Source organism: Myotis daubentonii, chromosome 15, assembly GCF_963259705.1.
Source record: "Myotis daubentonii chromosome 15, mMyoDau2.1, whole genome shotgun sequence".
Classification (NCBI taxonomy): Eukaryota; Metazoa; Chordata; class Mammalia; order Chiroptera; family Vespertilionidae; genus Myotis; species Myotis daubentonii.
The window spans coordinates 56,673,961-56,693,012 of NC_081854.1; the positions used below are offsets into that span (position 1 = coordinate 56,673,961).

Below are 19,052 nucleotides of genomic sequence, written 5' to 3' on the forward strand. Positions count from 1 at the left end.
AGAGGAGCTGAGCCCACTCCGGCCAAGGCTCACCACCCGCCGCCACCACCGAGATGGGCGCGGGGACAGGGGCGTGGGCCCGGAAGCGGCTCCGCACCAGGTGTCGCCAGGGCTGGGCAAGGCCACGCCGTGACGCGGGCAGCTGAGAAATCCGTGGGCAGCGGTGGGTGGAGCCGGATGCCGATGGCTATCGGTGGGCACGCTGCCACCTCCTTGGGGGATGGGGATGGCAGGAGCCACAGGTGGGCCACTGGGCCCCACGGGCCGGCAGGAGGCCTCCGGCCACGGCCAGGGAAGCCATGGGGCCGGGCCTGCGGGTCTCAGATGCCTGGGACGTGCTTTTCATGCCTGTCACTCTCCCCGAAACCTGCCCGGGCACTGCCACTCCGCAGGGGAGGAAACTGAGGAATGAGGATCAGCCCAGGGCCCGAGGCCGGCCGGGCAGATGGAGCCGCACCCCAGCAGGACAGCCACGCAGCCGCCTCCCTGCTCAGCGGCTCCCGCCCAGGCCCAGCGCGGCACCTCCTCCCAGCACCGACCTGCGGGACCCACAGCACCCATTGCCCAGGTGCGAGCCGCCCAGCCCTGCTCCTCTCATGCGGCCGCTGCCCGGAGGGGGCCAGGGGGCCGGAGCCGCGGCTGCCACCAGTGTCACTGGCTCTGCCTGGAGGGGGCTGCACCCGGGACCCCCACACGACCCCGCTCCTCTGGCTGCTCAGATGCGGCATCTCATTCGCTCCCCTGACCCAGGCCACAGGAACTCCCAGCGCTCAGCTACGTACCTACGTCTCATTTTTTTATTTAAAATGTTTATTTTTTTATTGATTTCAGAGAGAGGAAGGGAGAGGGAAAGAGAGAGGAACATCCATGATGAGAGAGAATCATGGACTGGCTGCCTCCTGCACACCCCCCACTGGGGATCGAGCCTGCAACCCAGGCCTGTGCCCTGACCGGGAATCGAACCGAACCATGACCTCCTGGTTCTAAGTCGACGCTCAACCACTGAGCCACACCGGCCAGGCTACGTGGGACTTTTTAAGCAGAGTAAACGCTTCAAAGATCCTCCATCAGCACCTCCTCCCCCCCGAGACCCAACCCCCCCAAAGCCCCAACAGGGCTGTGACCACGCTGCCTGCTCCCAGAGGCCCTGAACTTCCCATTGTCGTCCAACTGGGCCAAGCTGCCACCACTCAGTGAGAGGGCCCCGCCCCTCCCTCCGGGACAGGAGGGGGAGGTGAGGGATGGGGGCGGCCACCAGACACCTCACCCTGACCCTGGGGTGGGGGATGAAAAGTCATGGAAAGTCCTGCCCGGCCGGCGAGGCTCAGTGGGTGAGCGTCGACCCGTGAACCAGGAGGTCACGGTTCCATTCCCGATCAAGGGCACACGCCCGGGTTGCGGGCTCCATCCCCAGTGTGGAGCGTGCAGGAGGCAGCTGATGGATGATTCTCATCATTGATGTGTCTACTCACTATCCCTCTCTCTTCTTCAATAAAAATCAATAAAAACATATTTTAAAAAATAAAAGTTACGGAAAATTCAAAGGGCCGGTCACCTACCTCCCAGCGGAGGCCGGACTTGCGACTCGCACGCAGGGCCCTGAGTCGGCCCCAGCCTCCTGGCACCCGGGGGGTTGGGGGGGACAGACCAGGGCCCAGCTCAAGCCCCCCACACCCCCCTGCACCGGCCTCACCACGGACAGGCACAGGGTCCTGCATGCAAACGTGACAGCTCCCGGGAGAGGTGGGGGGTGGGGGTGGACACCCCTGAAGCCCACTCACGGGGTGACCAGGACAGGACAGTGCCCCACTGGGCCTCGGTCTTCTCCCCTGTAAAGTGGGGACAGACGTCACCTACCACACTACAGGGCAGGGGGAGGCAGGGCTGGGTTAAAGCGATAGTTCCAGACTGTAAAGAGGGGCCCGCATCCCCAAAGCGACATCACGCCGGACCTCTGTCTCCTCTTAAAAGCACCCCCCAAGCCTGTGTGGAGGCCCCACTCCTGCCCCATCCCACAGCTCGCTGCCCCGGGGTCCTTCGAGCCCACCCCGCACCCGACACCCGGAAATGCCACTTCTCTCCCACAGAAAACCACTGCAGACCCCCTGCCCCCGCCCCGGCGTCCACACCTTCCCGCTCGGGCCGAGAATCCGGAACAATCGCGAGCCTCCCCTCCTCCACACCCGGGGCCACAGGAAAACCCCAGAAAGCCCAGGGCCCGGCGGGAGGCGGGCGGACCTGCAGCCCCCCCAGATGGCACCCCCAGACCCCGCACTTCCTGCTGGATCCCCTGGGCCCCCCACACTTCCTCTCTAGCCTCCTCGCGTGGCATCTCAGTATCTTCCTTAGCCTCGTCCAGGCAAAAGCACATCAGCGAAGTCACAGGATGGCTTCTTCCGAAACATACTCAATAGCTGACGACTGAACACGCTCATCCGCGGAGAGGCCGGGACCACCGAGGCCACAGCAGGTGCCCCCGAGAGAGGCCGGTCTGAGTCGCCCCTCACATCGCCCGGCTGTGCTCAGTGGCCGAGAGCCAGTGACAGCCCACGGTCACATGCCGTCCCAGGCGGAGCGGCCCGGACTCCGGCCGCCTGTCCAGGCCGTGGGCCAGGGGCCTGCGGCTCAGAGCCCAGCTGGCCCCCCGCCAGGGCTGGCCACAGAGGGAGCCCCCGGTGCCCGCTGTTCCCACCTCCCCGTGGCGACAGGGCAGAGGCGCTGCTCCCTGTGCGTGTCCATGTGCCCGTGTGCGGAGCGCGTGGGCGGAGAGTCCGGAAGGACCCATCGCCATGGTGCGCGCTGGCCCCGGGCCGGGCCGGGAGGCCGGACAGAGGGAGCTGGCCCGCTCTGCAGGCCTCCGCCGTCTCAGCACGCATCCCTCCCAGGCTGGGCGTTTGTTTATTTTCTCAGCCTAATAAAATAATCCCGTGTTCCTTCCTCGCACGTGTGCGGTCATTGAGCAAAGCAGGGTGTACGCGTCCGTGGAAAGTGACAGCCTGAGCGGAAGGCGGGCGAGTCTGTGGTTCACAGACTTCTCGGGGCGACGGGCCAGATGAACGACACCGCGGTGATACGGCACCGTCCCGTCGAGGCGAAGAGCCGGTGACAGGTTGTCTCTGGTCCTCTGTCGGGGGCCAGGCCACCCGGCTGTCTGCCCAGGAGGCCCGAGAGGCGCCTCCTCCCCCAGCCCAGACCCTGTCCATCCCCTGCCCGGCAGGCCCGCCTGCTGGGGCTGGTGTCTGGCGGTCCCCGTGGGCCCGGCCGTAGGACAGATGGCGCCCCGTCCCCACACCCCACGTTACCTGGCTCTCCTCCGGGGGCCCTGGGCAGCTGGGCCGGGGGCTGAGCCGGCTCGCGGGTGGCCGGGCCCTCGCCTGCCCCTGGCCGGCCGGCATCCAGGCTCCCACATGTGCAGGCTGCTTCCCCGACTACCTAATGCGGGTGAGTCACATCTGGGACCCACAACTTCCTGCTCGGCGGGGCCGCGGGGGCAGCGCAGCCTCAGCTCAGCGCCCCAGGGGTGCGTGGGGGCCCCCTCCCTCCCGCCGCCGAGCCCTCCGCAGGAGTGGGGGGAGCTGTCAGGCCCGGCTCCCGGCTCCAATGACTTCATGGAAATTGGAAGCTTTAAGCTGGAACAATTTTCAACAAGTGAAAATAAAACACGCACCAAAAACCTCCATTAGGAGCCCCGAGACCGCGGTCGGAGGCAGGGAGCAAATGGATCCTTAACGAGCAATTAGAGGCGCGCGCAGCCTGGCACGCAGCCTCGCCCTGGCCCCGCCGCTCACACCCTGGCCCTGGCCTCAGTTTCTCCACCCCCATCGTGGCGGGCCTCGTCCATCTCTGAGACTCCAAAGTCTCCAGCCCAGCCGGCTGCCTCTCCAATCCCAGCTGCTCCCCCGCCGCCCCCCCCAAGTGGGGCCAGGCCAGGGCCCATGCCTGGAGTCCCCACTCCAAACTGCCAGAGCCTCAGAGAGCCCCGGGCAGCCCTGGGCCCCCGGAGGCCAGGAGTCAAACCTCACTCCCCTTCTGCGTTGCCAGGCCTCAGTTTCCCCACTGGGCTCCTGGGGGACTCAGTGGTGAGGCAGCAGAGTAGGAGGGGCTGGGAAGCAGCGAGCAGAGGCCTCCTGAGAGAGGGAAGCCCTTCTGAGCATGTGCCTGGGTGCTAGGGTCGCTGTCCACCTTTTATCCTCAAGGAAACCCTTCTGCTTGGTCACCAAGTGGGGAACGGAGCCCGGTGTTCACAGCTGACACCTCCTGCCCTCGCCAGGCCCCCCTTCCGGCTCTTTGCCCAGAGGAGACAGTGGTCAGACTCTTTGCTGCCAACTGTGTGCACCCCCACCCCCCGCCCGGCCGCACCCCCCGCCCGGCCAGGCCTGGTACCAACTGGGCACAGGCTAACTGGTTCTGCGGTCAGCACGTAGGCACGGCCTCGTGTAACTCCCGTCGGCCCCACGGAGCGGGTCCTGCTCCCACCTTCCTTCTAGAGAAGAGGAGGCTGAGGGTCAGAGAGGACACAGCACCCAGGACAGGCAGAGCCAGGATCCCAACTCAGGTCTGTCTGACTCTCTGTCTGACACAGGCCACGACCCTCCTGGGAGCAAGGAAGGGCCTCCCTGGGGACCAGCTGCCTGGCATCCCACTCCGCCCTCGTCACAGGGAGTCCTGGGCCACTCTGTGCTCCCACACCTTCCGGACCAGCTTCCCCAAAGGAGGGGCGGCCTGAGGCTCTCCGAGCCCCGGACCGGGAAGACTGGTTTGGGCTCGCTCACGGTGCCAGGGCACAAAGCACAGGCCCGACCCTTCCCTGTCCCACTCGGCAGCACCCAGCCTCCTCCCTGTGGGCGGGACCCCCCGGGGTGCTGGGGACCGAAACGCGACTGGGACACGGCCCCTGAGATCCAAGCTCCCAGGTTGAGCCGTGGACCGATGGCACCGCACAGAGATCCGGCGAGGCCCCGTGAAGGCCAGACACAGCCCGGAGCTCAGGGGACAGACCCCCCACCCCCAGAGGAGGGGACCCAAGACGGGGTGTCCCAGGCCGAGAAGGGGGCCCGGACACTCCCTGGCTGGTGCATGGGAGCCGAGGCGGCAGAGAGTGCACAGTGGGCGGGAAGGACGAGAGCGCCAGCAGGAACAAGGCAGACAGGGTTGGCCGAGGGGCACCGCTGAGCAGGGAGCCAACAGCCTGGCCCCCTCGAGTGTCCGCCGAGTAATGGGGGTGTGACTCAGCCGTGAGGGAGACGCAACCCTGGAGCTTCTGTTTCAACTACGTGGGGAGATGCTCTCGGTCATCAGGCTGGGGCGACGGGGCTGGGGGCAGGCACTGTGGTGCTCAGGCTCCAGGCGGCCCCCGGTGGCCTGGCCTCCTGCTGCTCACGCTCCTGCACAGTCACACAATCTCACACACACACAACATAGTGCAGACACACTGTGGGGTTTCTGAGGTCACGCGAGACGTCGCGCCTCCCCTCGCTACCTCCTGGACCAGCCGGTGGGGGAAGCCGGCCTCCACGCGGCCTCCCGCCAAAGCCAGCACCAGCTCGCCACCCACGAAGGCGGGACCCCCGGCCCCGGTGCAGACTGGGCTGCCTCATTCTCACCGGCGTTGCCAGCTCAGAAGTGAGTGGGGGTCGCCTCTCCCCAAGACGCCCCCACGACATTCCTGCCAAACTGATCCGCACCCAGATTCTCACAGTGGAAACAGCCCACTCTGTGCGGCCAGCGGCCTGCGTCCCTGCGCTCAGCCCGCCCCGGGTGTGTGTGTGGGGGCGGGGGACCTCGCTGAGGCAGGCTCAGCCTTGGGGTCCCAGACCGATGTTTCACAGAGGGGGTGGGAGGTGATTCCCACACATCACCTCACCGCGGCCTTCAGGGCTGCGGGATGTGCTGGGCCCCTGTGGAGGTGCTCAGGGCCCCCCCTTCTCTCACAGGCAGGAAGCGGGGTGTCCAGAGCGGAGCAGCTAGACCCGGGGCCTCCGGGCTCCTCCCTGGGGGGGCTCAGGGTGGTGGGTTGAGCCGCAAAGCCACTGCGCATACGGGGTGCTAAGAAGTCAGCGCCGTGGCCTACGACCCCGCGCCCGGCGCCACGGCCCCTCCTGTTAGAAAGAGACCTACGTGAAGCTGCCTGTCCCGGTCCCAGGGCCGGGGAGGAGAGAGGAGAGAGGACAGCCCTACGGCGTGTTGGTGCAGCCGGCCGGGGGCAGGGGCCGGCTCCCAGGGCCCCCGGGGCCCCGCTCGGCCAAGCCCGGCGACGGGGCTGCGGCCAGGGAAGGGCAGCCCGGGTCAGGCCGTGTTGAGTCACAGCAGAGGCTCCTAGAGGAGCAGATGTGAAAGCAACTGCTCTGCCAGCCCCGGCCTTGTTTCCTTTGAAAACTTGGCAGCTGGGCGACACCCGCGGACGCCTGTCCGTCCCCCGCGATGGGAGCCCGGGGAGCGGAGGAAGGCCCGCCCGCCCGCCCGCCCTGCGGATTCTGGGACGGAAGGGCCGGGCCTGCGAACAGCAGCGGAGGGAAGGGCCCTCTCGCTTTCCTTCAACGTCACAGGCGTGTGTCTGAGTGTGTGTGTGTGTGTGTGAGAGTGTGTGTGAGTGTGTGTGTGTGTGCGCGTGTGTATGTGTATGCGTCTGTGAGAGTGTGTGCATGTGTGTGTGTGTGTGTGTGAGAGTGTGTGTGTGTGTGAGTGTGCGTGTCCACATGTATATTTGCATGCAAAAAACATCTGGAAGCTGGGCCAGTGTGGCTCAGTGGCTGAGTGTCGACCCATGAACCAAGGTCACGGGTTCAATTCCCCATCAGGGCACAGGCCCAGCTGTGGACTGGATCCCCAGTAGGGGGCAGTCTATCGATGATTCTCTCATCATTGACATTTATCTCTCCCTCTCCCTTCCTCGCTCTGAAATCAATAAAAACATATTTTTTAAAAAACACACACGGAGGGAGATGTTTAAACCATTGGCCATTTGGACACGGAAAGGACAGTTAGGAGGTAAGAGCAGTGTTTCAGGAGCCACGTCAGCAGGCTGGCGGGAGCCGGCGACCGCGGCGGCTGAGGGGGTGGGGTCACGCTCCCTGTCCCCCTGCGTGTGTGACTCCTCCACAGGCAGCGCTGAAGCCTGGTCGCCGAGAGACGCGGCACCTGTCGTCTCATCTGAGACGCCGCCCGCCCGCCCGGGGCCTTGCAGCCCCTTCCTCCGGGAGGACTGTGCGGCCCTGCAGGGAGGCGACGCCCCAGGTGTCACAGCTGGTAACACCGCCACAGGGTCAGCCTGCTCCCCAAGGGAATGGCGGGGGGAGCTTCCCATGCCCCATCCTCACCTGAACACCCATCACACTTGGCAGAGACAACCTCAGGCCCTGCCATCAACCTCCCAGCATGGAGCAGAGGCCTCCTCCTCCCCCTCTTTCCCTTCTTCCTCCTCCTCCTCTCTCTCTTCCTCCTCCCCCACTTCTCCTTCCCCTCCTCTCCTTCCTCCTCTTCCCCCTCCTCCCCTCTCCTCCCACCACCTACACAGGAGCTTAATGGCTCCCAGCACCCGCCAGGCAGGCAGGCTTCTCACCCGCTCTCCTGGGAGCCTCCCTGTCTCTCTCATCCTCTGACCACAAAGCAGTTCACCGAAGGGGGCGGGGAGTGGGGCGCGCTTGGTGCCTGGGACCTCCACGCCCCCAGACGCGGCCTGACCACAAACCCGCGTCCAGCCTGCGGGCCCAGGAAGTGGAGAGAAGGACCCGCCGTAGGCCCAGACCGAGCGGCCGGCTCCAGGCGCAGTGCTCCGCCGGCACAGATACGGAGACGCCCGAGCCACCAGCACAGGGGACAGGGCCCAGCCAGCGACCCAGGCACCACAACCCCCGCGGCTCCACTCACAGAGCACGGGCCGGCTTCCCTAGACGGCAGCGAGGAACACGGGTGCCCACGACGCTTCCTGATCACGTGTCTTAAAGAGCCAGCTGGAAAGGTGCGTCGTTACGGTAACGGCCGCTTCACAGAGACTCCGGGGTCCCCCGACGGCTTAGGCTTCCTGGCTTTTCAATACGGAACGGGAGCCATTTCTGTAACGAAGTGAAAGGCATTTCGAGAGAAGAAACCAGCTGTCTTTCTCCTCCTCCCCAGGAATGCCGCTCAGAGCCATGGCCCAGGAGGCAGGAGCTGCCTGGCTGTGGGGCCCCCGAGCTCACACTGCCTCCCGGAGCCTCAGTTCCCCCGATCTGTCAGACACCACACTCGCCACGCTGAGCTGCTCCCGCCGCCCTCGCGGTGAGGCCGGGACTAGCAGCCATGCCCACCAGGTCAGGTGAGGAGGCCTGGCCAGCCCGGCCCCGCCCCCACCACCTGTGCCCATCGGCTCAGTCCGTGTCCCCCTGGGCACCCACTGGCCCTGCGCCCAGGCTGGTGCGGAACTACGAGCACCCTGTCCTCCTCGCAGCCACGTGCAGAGCGCCCCCTGCTCAAGGCGGCCAGGCCACGCCGTCCTCCCTCCCACCACCCGGAGCACGGAGGTGTGTCCCCGTTCTACAAGGGAAGGAGCCCCCCCACCCACATACACCAAACCCAGGCGGAGACTGCGGCCTGGGCCCCTCCGTGGGCCCCTCCTCCCCAGCCGTCAGCACACCACCCAGCACCCCTTCCGAAGGGCCAGCTGCCCCGCTGAGGGCTGCGGGCGGGGTCCCGGGAGGACGGGGTGCATCCATCCTGAGATGTAAACAGTTATCAAGTCAGTTAATATTGACACAACACTCCGGCCGACAGTCCCCACCCAATGATGTCCTTCACCCCGAGTCCCACACTGCCTTCGGCCTCCTCGCATCTGGACCTGTTCCTTGGCCTCTGGCATAAGCATCCTCAGCGTCTCCGTTTCATACATGAGAAACGGAAGCTCAGAGAGGTTGACGCACTTGCCCGAAGTCACACAGCCAGGGAGCGCCCGGGGGTTCCCTCGGGAGCCCGAGTTCCGGTCCTCCAGACAGGAGGCCTCGCGAGTAATCGCCCCGTTAATGATTGCAGACAGCGCGCCCTCTGCAAACAGCTGGCCGCCAGGTGCTCACTAACCGCGGGAGTGCCTCCCGCACACGCCAGCTGGGCGGCCAGCTCCTGCACGGCCCGCGCCCACCCCCACCCACAGGGCCCCCACGAGCCCCTCTATACAGCCGGGGACAGGAGAGGACCCTGCAGGGCTGGGGCCAGCATCTCCTGCCTTTCTTTGTCCCCCTCTTCAAGTGACCATCCGGGCCCAAGTGCCCATGTCCGAAAGCAGAGAAAGGCACCTGCCCCAGAGCCATGTCCCTGACCACGGACCCCCGCGCTGAAGGGGACCCCTGAGGTCAGCTGCCCCAGGGTGGCTGAGCGTCCGGAGGCTCACTGCACCCCCCAGCGGAGGGAAGGGTTTACAGGAGGCAAGGCCTGGAGGGGGGAGGGGAGGGAGCACTCACCCGGAGACACAAAGGACTCGGGACTCTGGGGGTCCCACAGCTTACTGCAGAGAGGAGGAGAAGCCCGTCAGCTGATCCCCCAAACTCCACAGCGAGGGGGTCGGCCACTCCTCTCGGGACCCAGGCCAGGCACGCCAGCTTGGGAAGCCACCCTCTTTGTGGTTCCCAAATGGGGGTGCAGCAGAGCCTGGAGGCTCCCGCCAGCCTTGCCGCCATCACCCCCAGCCTGGCCCCCTCTGGAGAGGGGCCGCTATCACTCTGGCCCCCATCAACTCGCTCCCCGACGGCGGCCTCACGGCCAGATGCCAGCAGGCGCACAGGGAGAGAAGGTGGCCCGAGGTCCAGCCGCCTGCTCGGGTTGGAGGCTAATTGGTACCGAAATGCCTCAGAACCCTGGCCTCCCCCCCGGGCCACGTTAAAATCAGAAGTTCGCACAGCCTCCCGAGCCCCGGGCAAACCCAATGCCAAGTTTCTAACCAGCAGAGCTGCTCTTGAAACTTCTCCAGAACCAACAAAAGAGGAATAAAGTTTTGCTTTGCTTCCCGATCGCAGACAATTTTGAAAATACAGAAAGTGTAAACAAAGGAGTGATGTATCAACAAAGTCCACAAGGATATTTCCGCAGGGACGCCTGCAGCGCCCAGCACCCTGGGGGCCTCCCTCTACAGGTGTTTGGGGTCAGAGTGCAGCGCTCTGTGTCTCCCATTGGCCAGTGGGCGCAGGAGGCATGACTCGCCTCCCCAGTCCCGCCTCCCCCCAGGCCCAGGCCCCCGCCTGGGCCCACCACTCAGGCTCCCTTGCTGGACTCCACATAAGCCACTGTCACCCATCAGCAATCCCTTTGTGCCCAGCTACACAGAAAGGGGGCCTGAGAGGGGGGTCAGCCTCAAAGCCCAGAGCACCCCGGGTTGGGGCAGGACCAGGAGGAGCGGGGAGGTGGGCAGGGAGGTGGGCAGGCTGTGTGTTTTGCTCTTGTAGGATTTAACTTGAGACTCTGCCTGCCAAGGTAGGGTCAGCTCCCAATGGCTACTTAAACGGACCCCACCACCACCACCACCACCAGAACCCCGGGAGGCCAGGAGGCCGGGCTCTGGTCCCAGCTCCAGGCCTGACCTTTGACAACCTCAGCCTTCCCACCTGTTAACTGGGGCTCATCACTCCGGCCCTGACTCACAGGACCCCAGCATTCAAGGGGTGTCATGCCGTGGCTGTGTAAGCCACCTGCCTCGTACACTGGAGGGCGCCCCCTGCCCCCTCCCCCATAAGAGGCCAAGAGCACCCACTCTCAAAGCCGGAGGATCTGAGGAGAGAGGACCCCACGTCCAGGCTCCGTCACCACCTCTGCCCGTTTCCTTCATGCGAAAGGTTAGGTTTGGGGTCCCCCCAGTGAGGATCCAAGTCAGGGGCCAGAGCCTGCCCACTGCCCCATCTGCCCGCTCCCCCTCGCTGGTGAGAGGCCTGCCCACTGCCCCATCTGCCCCCTCCCCCTCACTGGCGAGGGGCCTGCCCACTGCTGGCTCTGGGTGGATGGCTTCCCACCCCAAGCCCGGGCTTGCCCTCCCGGAGGCTTCTCCTAGGGGCTGTTTTCACTTTAAACAGACACAGTGGACCCTTAAACAAGGGGGAGGGTGCTAGGGCTCCACCCCCACCCGGTGCGAACCCCACGGGTACCTCTGGCTCCCCCAGAACTTGACGACAGTTCCTGATCTCTGGCATCCGTGGGACGTTGGTTCCAGCCCCCCCCGCCCCCAATACCCAACCCCAGGTGCCCAGGTCCCTCCTATGAAGTGGCCTTGAGGGCCGTGGGAGCCGGAACAAAGCAGGCAGGCGGCTCCGCATGGGGATTCCCAGCCACAGGGTCGGAAGGACGCTCCCGTCTGCGCGGCAAAACCTGGGGAGGCCCTGGACTGCCCGTGTCTTCATTGAAAAAAAACCCGGACGTGAGTGGACCCTGTTGTCCAAGGGCCAGCCATATGCCGACACTGTCCGTCCATCTGTCCGTGTCTGGGACACGCACAAAGCTGCCCTCTGCCACCGTGAGCACAGGCCTCCCCACAGGAGGGAGCGGGTGCGGGCCTGGGGGGCAGCGGGGTGCCCCTCTCCCTGGTCTGCCCTGTGGTGGGGGCAGTGGCACTGGGCCCCTATTCCTGCCAGCCGGGCCCCTATCTGGGCACATTCTCCCTCCCCTTACCCCCCACCCCCACCCCACCCCCACAAGGGCCCTGGGTGGGGGACCGAGGGAGGGGACAGGGGGAGACCATCCCCAGGCCCCAGCAGACAGAGGCGTGGAGGGGAAGGGGGTTGGGGCTGGGGTCCCAGTGGGCTGGCATCCTCCCCCGCTGCCCCCCTCTCAGGCCTGGGAAGGCAGCCGGGGGAGGGGCCGGCTCAGCCCTCCACCCAGAGGAGCCCGCAGGCGCCCCGCACCCCACAGGCACCCCTATGGCGCAGGCTCGAGGGCCGGCGGGAGCATCCCGGCCCTTCCCCCACCCCGGGGCGCGCGCTCCAGCGCCGGCGGCACCCCCCCCCCGCGGCCCCCCGCGCTCACCTGCCCCGTGCACCTGCCCGCGCTCCTGCCCCGGCGCCGCCTGGTCCCCCGCCGCCCGAGCGTCAGCGCCCCGGCCGCGGGTGGACCAGCAGCGCGGGCTGGGACGGCGATGTGGCCGCAGGCGCCCCCCGCTGGCGATCGGGGTCCCGCCCGGCCCAGCCCAGCCGCAGGCGGCGAAGGGGGGCGCCCCGCTCGCTCCGCTCCGGCCCCCATTCCGCCGCGCCCGCCGGGTCAGCGTGGGGGGGCCCGGGCGCCCTGGAACCCGGGCAGGAAACGAGCCCTTTCGAACCTGCTCTCAGGGGCGCGCACGTGTCTGGATCGGGGCGCCGGGCGCTGTGGCCCCACCGGCAACACTTTCTAGCAAACTCCTCCCGGGCGCCCAGACCCGCCCCGCACCCCAGGAACGCCCCGTTTCTGGAAGGATCCCTCCTCCGCGGACTCGTGCCCTCCCGCCAGGGGAGGAAGCTGGGGTGGCCACCGGCGGCCTCGCTCGGGCCTTGAACTCCGAGGGGGTCCCGTGGTGGGATCGAAGCCCCCGCCCCGCCCCTGCACACAGTAGGTCCACCTTTATCCACCTGTCTGTGCCGGCACCAGGAAGCCAAAGCCCGCCTGAGAGAGCAGGTGCCCTCGCCCTGGCCGGTGTGCCTCAGTGGATAGAGTGTCAGCCTGCGGACTGAAGGGTCCTGGGTTCCATTCCCCGTCAGGGCACAGGCCTGGGTTGCTGGCTCCATCCCCAGCAGGGGGCGTGCAGGAGGCAGCTGATCCATGATTCTCTCTCATCATTGATGTTTCTCTCTCCCTTTCTCTCTGGAATAAATTTATATATATATATGGAAAGTAGGTGTCCTCACCCTGCCCGCGTGGCTGGAGGTTGCTGGTTGATTCCCAGTCAGGGCACACACCTGGTGGCAGGTTGGCGAGGCATCTGCAAGGGCAGCCGGTGGGTATTGCTCTGTTTCTCTGCCCCACCTTCGCTCTCTAAGGGTGTCCTCGGGGGAGGACTTAAAACAACAATAAATTAAAAAATAAAGTAGGTGTCACAACTCACCCCACTCGCTGCTTCCCACAAGCCAGGGCGGGCCCAGAGCGGGCGGCAAAAAAAAATCTGTCCCGTTCCCGCGGCACCCGGATGGGTGAGCAAGAGCCGCTCCGCTCCCCTGAGTCACGGCTGGGAGGGCCAGGACGGGGCTGAAGGGGCCTGCAGGGCCAGCGGGCGGGTAGGACACAGGCCTGCGGAGTGTCTCCCTTCCGCTGCCCCGAGCGCCCTGACGCCAGTGAGAACCCGGGTTCCCACTGTGCTGAGAGGGTCGCGGGCGCAGCTATTACGCCCATTTCTCAGGTCCAACCTCAGAGGCCCCGGCAGGAGCTCCCCGGGCAGATTCTGGGGGATCTACGGTTTAACAGGCACCCGGTGGTCCTATGACCGCAGGTTGATAAAACCCCGGTCCACTGGGAACCCCGTGGAGGAATCCGGAGCCAGGGCCCAGCTTACCTTAGCTTAGAGGGAACAGCCCCGCCGGGGCCCGGCTGAGGAACTGGGGTGGGGTGCTGGCAGGGGAAGATCTGCTTCCACTCCAGACGGCGGGACACGGGGTCCCAGAGCCTCCGGACGGGGGCGCGGGGCCCTCTGGGCTGGAGCCGCGCCACTTTCCTGGCAAGGTCACCGCTGCGTCTGAGGGCTCCCCCGGGAGATGTGAGCCGCGGGGACGCCGGGTTCCAGAACTGGGCGCGATGGGAGGCACACCTGATGCTCATCACAGCCACAGCCCACGCCCGCACGGGGCCTCGCCCACCCTCCTCCGAACCACCTGTGGCTCCTGCTGGTGTCCTGCGGCCCAGGCGCCCCTGGAGAGGAGGGGGCCCCGGCGGGGTGGGCCCTCTGGCCCCTCCAGAGTCCAGGAGCCCTCCCTCCCCCCTGCAGGGAGCAATGCTGCGGCTTCCACCCACGTGTCACCTTTCCCCAGAGCTCTGACCAGCTCTCCCAACAGCAGACGGGAAACAGCGGGGGGCGGGGGGGGTGCGTCCAACACGCCTCCGCTCACCCTCCACTGCCGGGCAGCCCACCTGCGGGGGCACCTCAGGGCGCGGCCTGGTGGCAGGCTCCGTCCTCAGTGACTGCGAAGGGCCGATGTCGGAATCGCCCAGAGGCCTCATGAAGAAAAACGCACAACAAACACACAGGCCGCGGGCCCCACCCTGCTTCTGGCTGAGCAGGTCTGGCGTGGCTCCCAAGAATTGTACCTCGTCCCAGCTCCCAGCCGGCACGGATGCTGCTGGTCCCCAGGCAGCTGGGCTCTGAGACTCTGCTGTCCAGGCAGGGTGGGGGTCCCGGTCCCAGAGGGCCTGGCCCCCAGGTCTGCGAGTTCTCGGGAAGGCCTCATCCAACACCCAGGTGAGCCCGGCCACGTGGCTCCGTGGCTGAGCCTGGACCTCTGAACCAGGAGGTCAGGGTTCCATTCCCAGTCCCGGGCACGTGCCCCGGGTGTGGGCTCCATCCCCAGTGTGGGGCGAGCAGGAGGCAGCCGATGGATGATTCTCTCCCATGAATGTTTCTATCTCTCTCTCCCTCTCTCTTCGTCTCTGAAATCAATTTTAAAAAACCCAGGTGAGCTCCGTTAGTGACCGGATGGGCCGGATGGGCCTTCCGGGGAGGGAGGAGTGGCTGCCCCAGGTGGTGCTGGGTGAATCGGCCGCCATTGGAGGAAAAGCTTTTGGATACCAGCTCCCACCGGACCACCACCACCACCACCACCACCAGCACCACCACCAGCCAACAGAGGAAAGAGCCTCTTGTTTGAAAAGAAAACTTACACAGGAAGGTGTTGTAGTGGTTCTGCTGGGAGAAGGCGGCAGAGGAGATCCAATCCACGCTGCAGGGCTGCCTGCCATTAAACGTGGACTGTCCCTCCCCAGGGGGAGGGGGCGTCTCCCAATGCCACAACCAGTGTGTTTGTCGCTCTCTTTTAAAAAATATCCTTGTTTTATTGATTTCAGAGAGGAAGGGAGAGAAATAGAAACATCAATGATGGGAGAGAATAGTTGATCGGCTGCCTCCCGCACGCCTCCTACAGGGGATGGAGCCCACAACCCAGGCATGTGGCCTTGACTGGAATCGAACCCGGGACCCTTCAGTCCGCAGGCCGACGCTCTATCCACTGAGCCACACCGGCCAGGGCCTGTTTGTTGCTTTCATTACCCACCGTGGTGACGGCCCCAGAGAACATGTGCCCATTCGCCCTCCCAGGGGCCGCACCCACCAGGAGGGCCAGCGCCCGCTCCCAGAGAGCAGTCAGCGTTTGCTGCCTGCCTGTGGCTCTCACACCCCACACCCTTCTCCCGGCAACCCAACCTGACGCAGGGCACACTGGCCGGAAGAGATGCTGGATGAACCCGCCATCTACTCCTGCTGCCTCCTCACACAGACTGTCAAAAAGAAAAGTCACGCCCTGGCTGGTGTGGCTCAGTGGATAGAGCATCTGCCTGCGGACTGAAGGGTCCCGGGTTCAATTCCAGTCAGGGCACAGGCCCAGGTTGTGGGCTCCATCCCCAGTGTGGGGCGTGCAGGAGGCAGCCGGTCCATGATTCTCTCTCATCATTGATGTTTCTCTCTCTCTCCTTCCCCCTTCCTCTCTGAAATCAATACAAATATTAAAAAGAACAGTCAGGATAGCTACCGGGCAGCTCAAGCACAGGCGTTCAGCGGGTGGGAAGGGAACACAGCTTCTAGCCCCTACAGATCAAGATGTTAGCAGACGCGTGTGACTCAGAGACATGGAGGTAAGTGAATGACACCCCCACACCCCCAAACCACCCACAGTTGGAAGTGGCGGCCTCGGGGGAGGGAGAAAGTGGGGAGCGGGTGGGAGACCAACTTTTGGAGCCATTTGGCTTTAAACGATGACAAACCTGCTCCTCGGCCCGTCCCCCTGCTCCTCCCTGTCTTGGCAGGGCCTCCCCCCTCCCTCCCCGACCCCACCCCACCCCTGGGCCTTCACGTTTCTATTTCCACAGGGGGTTGCCTTGTCCCCTCCCCTGCAGTCCTCCGGGGCGCCGCCTTGCCTGCCGTGTGAGAGCTGTTTTCCCGAAGTGGATTCTAGGAAAGTCCAGCGGAGTGATGGCACCACTTCCAACTGCCTTGAGTGCTTGTGCCAAAAAGTCACGCTGGGGACGCCGCCTGCTGAGCATCGAAGGACAGAAACTCGGTTTGCAGCCGGAAGGGGGCAGGAGCGCGTCTGAGAATGGACACACCAACAGGCCACTGGGCACCTTCAACAGCCCCTCCTTCCCTGTCCCCTGGATGTTGGCATTAAACATCGGCGTTTTAAAATCTCCAAGGGATCTCTCGTCGACAGCGTTTTAATCCCCTGTTTTCAAACAGGAGCTAGTTACTTGCTTTAGAAACATACACATCTATTCACAAACTAACGCTCTTTCCAGACGGATCCTGTGAGATCAGTCTGTTTGCGGTTTTAAAGGGGGGGGGGGGTGCGTGCATGCGTGTGTGTGTGTGTGTGTGTGTGTGTGTGTGTGTGTTGACAAGCAAGAAGTACAAAGCATTTTACTTACAAGGGGATAAATGGCCCCAATTTAAGTCAACGCCGTCGCACTCCTGAGCTCAGTGGGTAACACACAGGGCATCTCCTCACAGACTTCACTGGCCAAGCACAGAGGAAAGTCTACAACCATGTAGTGAGCGCCTCACGTAGTGATTTCAAAGAAAATATCTCCCCCCGCCCCCCAAAAATGGCTGCTAAGGCGTAGGGGGCTCGCTGTGTGAACTCTCCCCCGGCTGCCCCGCAGCCCTTTTCCAACAAAACTCTCCGGTGGATTTTTCCCAACAAAATCCCGGCAGCCCTGCGTTCTCGGACCCGGAGCTGCACCCAACTTCTCACCAGCTTCCTCTTTGCTCACCAGGCGGCCCCTCCTACTTTCAGACGGAGAATTATTTTTATTTTTTTGGGGGGGGGGGGACGATAACTTATTTTTAGAGAGAGTTTTAGATTTAGTTGCTGCCATTACTGAAGGGTCTTTAAGGGATCGAGTTTGAGGTTGCAGGTGGTGGGGAGCTATCCGTATAACTGGATTTTTTTCCATCTGTTTTGTCCAGGGCAGCGTTTTCTAAACACTGGAAATCGGGGAGAAGGGACCGGGTGGGTGGTTTCAGATGGCCACGGGGCCTTTATGATCCTTCGATCCTCGCACGTACCTCGCAAGATGAGGCTTCTCAAGCAGCTCCTGAAAATGCACCTAAAACAAGATAAACTGGAGCCGTTTCTGTTTAGATCACTGGGGTTGGAAGAAAAGGGCCACCACATGGCAATACTGTGTAACAGCCCCGCTCGGGGGGAGCTGGGCCGCACCGGGCAGCCACGAAGGGGCATCTGACGTGTTCGTGCAGCAAAGCTACTCGCAAGCCAAAGTGTGCACCACAGAATGCATGGTGGGGAGCAGCAGAATCCGGCAGGGACGCCTCCATGTAAAAGCAAAGACCCCCGCAAAGTACATATGTGCAGACATGTTTATGTCTGCCAACGCATTTTGTTATTTATTGATTTAAAAGAGAGAGAGAGAAATTTGTTCCATGTATTTACACATTCATTGGTTGATTCTTGCATGTGCCCTGACTGGGACTTGAACCCACAACCTTGGTGTATCGGAATGACACTCTAACCAACGGAGCTGCCCAGCCAGGGCTGTAAATGCGTTTTTTAAATCTGGGCTACGTCCCAAATCACCAAAGCGGCCGGCGTGCGGGAGCTCCGGGGGCCCAGGGGGCAGGGCAGCACACCCCTGACCCAGGTGCCCCCATGTTGCCTGTGATCCTTCCCCGTGGAACTCACACTCAGTTGCTGGGAAATGGAGGACATCCACTCTGGGGAGGTGGATCGCTCACGTGCCAACTCCCCACGGGAAAACGTATCTACCAGGATTATACTTTCTGCTTGTTTGTTCAGAGAGAATTGCCAGGGAATGTGTAAGAAGCGAGAACATACTTTCAACCATAAAGATGTTAAAAAATAATAATGAATGTGGGAGAAGCGAGCGGGCTGGAGCGGGCGGTTGTCTAGACTCCTGTTCACGCTAACTCAGCCCGGGACTCCGTGCGCTTCCCCTCCCGGGCGGTCCAGGCAGCCCCAGGGGCCCAGCCACGGCCACCAACTCCTCTGAGAGACGGTTTGGTGGCACGTGGCTACGGATCCTGCTTCCTCCGCTCTTGGGAGGAGCAAACCTTTTCGTGACTCTAACGGCCGTGCGGTGGCGCATCCCCGCGTCGCTCAGGACCCCTTGCATTAAAGCAAAGGAGAAAGCCGGGTGGGCCCGTGTGAACGGGAGGCCGCTGCCAGCCTGGCGGTGGCCGGGGCCAGGCCAACGCCTGCCTTCGCCCAGGACCTGAGTGGGCAGGAGGGCACAGCAGCGCCTGAAGGCACCCCACGCCACTCCCGGGGGCACGAGGATGAACGCCCGCAAACGGGCCCTCGCTGTCGATGAAAAGCTCTCCTGCCCACGCGGGGGCTGTCTTGGGAATGACAAGATGGATGAGGGAACAGCAGCCGTTCAGGCGTCACAGAAAGGCTCGGACCAGAGGCTGTGAAGGTGAAGGAGAGCAGAGCCTTTATTGAAGTGGGGTGATGAGGCGTGAGCCGGGGCGAGCCCTGGGGGGCAGCGGGGCGTAGAAATGCGATTTATAAAATTTTCAAGGCAAACGATGGGCATCTTTGAAGACATCGTCGTTAGCTTAAAAAAAAAAAAAAAAAAAAAAAAGCTCCCGGGATGCGATTCGCTCATAGTTTTGATCACCGGTGCCCGCGGTGACGGGACCTCGGGACGTGTGGAGATTTCGTAAATCGTTTGTATCAAATCTCTCTCTTTTTTTTTCTGGTAAACTCCTTCGCGCTTCGGCAGCGGTAACTAGACAAGACTGGGGAGCTCTCGAGATGACTCAAACCTCCAGCACCTCCCAGGAGTCGGCGCTTCTGAGCACAGAAGGCAACGCTGATCGGAGGAAATAAACAAGAAGGTTATTACACACAGACACGGGCTCGCCACGCCTCTAACGCAACGCATCTACGTCCAGAGTC

The 19,052-nt window shown here is 63.8% G+C and overlaps 2 protein-coding genes across 16 annotated transcripts in view; one reads left to right on the forward strand and one right to left on the reverse strand.

Moving 5' to 3' along the window:
• Positions 1–13,673, reverse strand: part of ADCY7 (adenylate cyclase 7) — a 39,473-nt gene extending 25,800 nt beyond the window's left edge. For 10 of the 15 annotated variants that reach the window (XR_009448920.1, XR_009448919.1, XR_009448914.1 and 7 more), the window contains exon 1: positions 3,303–3,459. The gene's annotated coding sequence lies outside the window, so the exon portion shown is untranslated. Of the gene's footprint in view, positions 1–3,302; positions 3,460–7,866; positions 8,022–11,973; positions 12,078–12,262; positions 12,359–13,465 lie in introns of those variants that run through there. The other 5 variants (XM_059668072.1, XM_059668067.1, XM_059668069.1 and 2 more) reach the window with 5 other exon arrangements.
• LOC132216287 (uncharacterized) lies at positions 160–2,316 on the forward strand. Its single transcript, XM_059665453.1, has 2 exons — positions 160–778; positions 2,088–2,316. The coding sequence occupies exons 1-2, from the start codon at positions 300–302 to the stop codon at positions 2,314–2,316; spliced, it is 708 nt and encodes a 235-aa protein (XP_059521436.1). The 5' UTR covers positions 160–299.
• Positions 13,674–19,052: the final 5,379 nt, after the last annotated feature.

What these genes read in the sequence shown, in the direction of transcription:
- LOC132216287 (XM_059665453.1), top strand. Translation starts at nt 300, where the DNA reads ATGGGGCCGGGCCTGCGGGTCTCAGATGCCTGGGACGTGCTTTTCATG. An exon ending in AACTCCCAGCGCTCAGCTAC is followed by an intron (nt 779 to 2,087) that starts GTACCTACGTCT and finishes TCTCTCCCACAG; the next exon opens with AAAACCACTGCAGACCCCCT.